Consider the following 4,475-nt stretch of genomic DNA (forward strand, 5'->3'; position numbering starts at 1 on the left):
GCAGCGTGTTTTCATTCTCCGTCTCAGGATGCTGTTTGAGCGTTCAGTCGTGCTAGCTAGGTAGCATATTGCCCAGACTCCTTGTCCATTCATTGCAAAAATGCTCCTGTTGATTTTTTTAACAAGTGCCATGAATTATTCAAGTTAACATTTACGCGCAAATACACAACAGACAAGTGGCTAATTTCCACCCCTAGTCCCATTGGCAAGTTCATATTGTGAAATAAGAAAAAAACAGCTCCAACACACACACAAGGAGAAAAGGGATCATTTTCCTACAAATTTAACATTTGTAGTCTATAATGGCTCAATAATTTTCACTTTAAGTTCATAAGTTGCAGAAAGTTAGCAKAAGGGCACTAAAAATAAGACTTTTACAACTATATTTTTTAGCGCCRTTATGCTAACAGCTAAGCTATGCTAAGCTAAACAGGCTAAGCGAGTGACTAGAAATATTAGCCTTTGTCTTATGCCGCTGTAAACAAACAATATGCTTCGTAGTTTTCACATGCTAAACTAAACAGATCCATGTGTTTTGTTTGGTTAAGCTTTGTTATTCAAGTTTTTGCCCACTGTTTCATTTAAGACTGCAATGCTTTTAGGTGATTTTGCAATTTTAGTGTGCCTCTTCTACAGGTTCTGTCCCTGCCTTGGCAACTCTTAGAAAAAAAAAAAACCCTCAGTTGATGAATAATTTAATTATTTTGTAATCTATTTTAAAACAAACGCAGAACTCAATTAAAATTTCAATCAACATTTAATCTTCATTAATATTGACATGTTTATGGAACTATTGTATAATTTATKGTAATACATTTTTTGTATTTGTKCTCTAATCTCAATATCTTGATCATATTTAAAAAWTTAAAAAGAAGGATTGTGCTCGTTTTGTTGCCACCACAGTCAGTGTTTGTGCTTTTGGGAATAAAAAAAAAACTGAAGAAAAGTTTAAAAACAGAAAAAGTTAATTCTACACACGAGACTGACAACACCAGGTGGTTCAGTTACTATTAATGATTCTTTATGAATTATTACAAATCCAAATATTTGTAAGAATCTCAACATTGAATATTTTTAAGAAATAAAATCGCTACAATTCAAAATGCATTTTCTGCAATGAATTGACAGACCTGTTTTTAATCACCTGGTGGTGAGATTTACCCACAGATTTGTCGTTTTTATCCTGACGCACATAAGCGCCACCCTGACAGAGGAATTTGACTTTGCCTCATCCCTTTCCAGAGAGAAGCATTGCCCTGCAGCAAGAATATTCATTTCAAGACAAACTTGAAGACACAGTGATGTTTTTACAGTGGTTTATTGTACATTAAAACATTTCCCACAATCCTCCAGCAGCAAAAGCCCACTGGAGGGTTTTTGTTTTTAACACAACAAGTGCRAAGAGGCCATCATCAAAAGACACAGTCATCATTATATCCATATAAAGTGTCATAGTTATGAGCATAATATATATATTTTTACCAATAGATTCAACAGTGACCCAACACAACTCCTATTAATTGTAATATTTCCACTGAATGCAGCAAAACAATCTGGAGTCAAATTCTCTTTAATCTTTAAACATCAGAAAGCTCTCCACAGTGTCTGCAACTTCAGCCTAAAACCTTAAAATAAACCTAACAGCAGGCTTTTCATGGGTAACAAGCAGATCCAGGTGTTGCTCTGCAAAAATGACTCATAACTTGAGGATCATCAGAGACTCCTGCAGATCTGTGCATGTTAAAACAGCCACCGACTCGCAGCTTGATTCGCGTCCTACGGCACATACCAGAATCATTTCCTATCGAAGTGAGGGCAATTTTCACTTTATAAACCAACAAAGACGACACACGCACAAATGCAAACATAAAAAATACAGTAGCAAAGGAAGGCTGCTGCTTTTGTTTCATTATTTGTTGRTTGAGATCGACCTGATCTTGAACAATTGTGCAATTATTACCACTTCCCCCCCCATCGCTTGGGCGGTTCGGCTTCACTAGCGACAACTGAAGTTGGATTTGCGACCCCAGACAGCAGGACTCGTGTGTGACTAACGATRAAACAAGAGCACTTGAGGCACATGGGACAGAAATGAACATGACCGAGCCTCAAAAGGAATGATCTGTGATTTTTATCATCATGCAACACCAGCACATAACTCACCCGCCCACTGCCTCTTCTCTAAACATTCAGCTCAATTTCATCTAACAAATGAGGGGAATTAATAGAAGAGGACACCGGTTCTCTCCTCACATCTCCCTCGACAACAAGGATCAATATTTACTTAATTTAATATTCATTTAATATTAASACAAGATGAGGGAAGAAAAACATGTGGACGTCTCAGGAAAAGGACAGCAACTTAAATATGAACAACTCCACGGGAGACTTCTTCCTTTTTACTTTATATACAAACTAGAAGGTCCTCGCTTCACCAATAGCAGCATTTGCCTAAGCAACGTCCTGCCTCTTTAAAACTACCTACTGAGCACAATGCATTAGAAAAGTATTCACACCCCTGATGCAGCCATGTTTCATGAAGCTACAGCCAACATTTTATGTTATGATGTGAAAACAAGAGAGAGTAATGCTTAGTTGTGATGTACAAGTAGGATGATGATGAGTTTCTATGGTTTTTACACACAAGTGGGGAAAGCATTYGTTTTTACCCCTCTTAAACACTTTACAAATAAAACCTGTGCAACCATTTTCCCTCAGAAATTACACAAAAAGGCAACTCTGGAGGGTATGTAGAGATTCATAGCTCAGGTGGAAGAATCTGTCACTTATATTCTTCTCAAATGTCTTATGGAAGACTGGCAAGAAAAAAAAAACAGAACCAAGCAACTTTTTGACCAACATACAACCCGCGCCCTCCCACCCCCCAAAAAAGACACACCACCCCCAACAAGAAAGATGGTAGTGGCAGCTTCATGCTGTGTATTTCATCAACATGGAAACTGGTCAAAGTTGACAGGAAGCTGGATGGAGTTGAATTGAGGGCAATCAAACCAGGGCAGAGGTTCTACTTTCGTTTTGTAGCCTGAGATCAAAATGGATACCTGTGTTAGAATGGCCTAGTCAAAGTTCAGACTTAAATCTAGTGGACAATCTATGTTAAAACTTCAYCCAGTTCTCYATCCAGTCTGAGCTTGACCCGTTTTGCAAAGAAAAGGGGTCGGCTACAAATGCATGCCACACTTTTCAGAGACCATGTATCCCTTCTTCACTTCACATCAAACTCACTTTGTGTTGATCAGTCACATAAAATACCTTTAAATTCTGTTTGTAATGGGACAAAATATAAGAAGTGTGAATACTTTTGCAAGACACTGCAAGTAGTGCTCTTCTACTCTTAAGTGTTTAGAAGTAAAACAGACAGAACACAAACACACACACACAGGTTTTCTTCACAATGACGGACTACACAGAGAGCGACCGCAGAAAGAAACATAATAGTCCAAAACAAAAATGATACTCTCTTATTTAAGGCTCTTCTGAAGCCAAAATCCACAAATTAACTTATAAAAAACAAAAGAGCAACAACCCCAAGATACGAGCACACTTGACACGAGTGAGTCACCGTCTGAAAAACGGAGAAAAAAAACAAACCAACAGGCGTGCTGTCAATCACAGCTAGCACAGGAAGCCAGCAGTATAGCAGGAGACAAGTGCCTGTTCTTCACTGGTGCACTTGTTTGGAAACAAACAGGCGACATGGAGCCTGACAGGCAAGAGTTTATAGTGAGAGCGAGTCGCCTGGGAGTGTGAGGTGGGCCTCAGACAGCGACTCTGAGAGGAATGTTCTTCGTCTCCGTCTGTCAAAGCCCAGGAGAACCGACGACGTTTCTCCACTTAGTGTCATCTTTGTTCCYAACAGGATGCTCAATGAGGTCCAAGTGCAAACGACAACTTTAAGGTCCTTAAAAAATAAACATTTCGCAAAGCATGATTCTTGACAGAACTGAAGAAAACATTTTAACACCCCCGATATACATTTTTAAACATTTCTGTCACCTAAGATTCAATCATCTGTTTGGTCATCTGCAACCAGCCGGCGTTTCCCCTTAAAGCCGCACGGTGTTGATGCGCAGCGGCTGCACGTTCTTGCCGTTGGCGTGGCTCTGGCCGGGGCTGAAATAAGGGAAGACCTTGGAGATGAATTTCTCCCGGTACGTGTAGAGCCAGGACATGTCGTCTGCGTTGTAGAAGATGAGCAGGCCTTTCGGGTAGTCCAGGAACACCCCCACCTTCTCCAGCTTGCTCTTGACGTTGAGGCGCGTCCAGGGCTCGGTGCAGGCGCTGTACTGGTTGCCGTCRTGCATCACGATGCAGTAGAAGCCGCGGCTGGGCTGGATCTGGATGCTGCCCTTGCGGCTCACCGTCTCGTTGGCCACGCCGATCATCCACTGCGTCTTCTCCGACACCATCACTTCCCAGTAGTGGACGCCCGACACGAAGCCCTCGGCGCCCAG

General features: G+C 40.8%; 1 protein-coding gene across 1 annotated transcript in view; it reads right to left on the minus strand.

Moving 5' to 3' along the window:
* Window positions 1–1,299: 1,299 nt before the first annotated feature.
* trim62.1 (tripartite motif containing 62, tandem duplicate 1) overlaps window positions 1,300–4,475 on the minus strand; it is a 48,382-nt gene continuing 45,206 nt past the window's right edge. Inside the window, exon 6 of the mRNA XM_008408842.2 lies at window positions 1,300–4,475. Coding sequence (XP_008407064.1) covers window positions 4,068–4,475 — 408 coding nt within the window. The 3' untranslated portion in view covers window positions 1,300–4,067.

This window comes from Poecilia reticulata, linkage group LG5 (assembly GCF_000633615.1).
Source record: "Poecilia reticulata strain Guanapo linkage group LG5, Guppy_female_1.0+MT, whole genome shotgun sequence".
Classification (NCBI taxonomy): domain Eukaryota; kingdom Metazoa; phylum Chordata; class Actinopteri; order Cyprinodontiformes; family Poeciliidae; genus Poecilia; species Poecilia reticulata.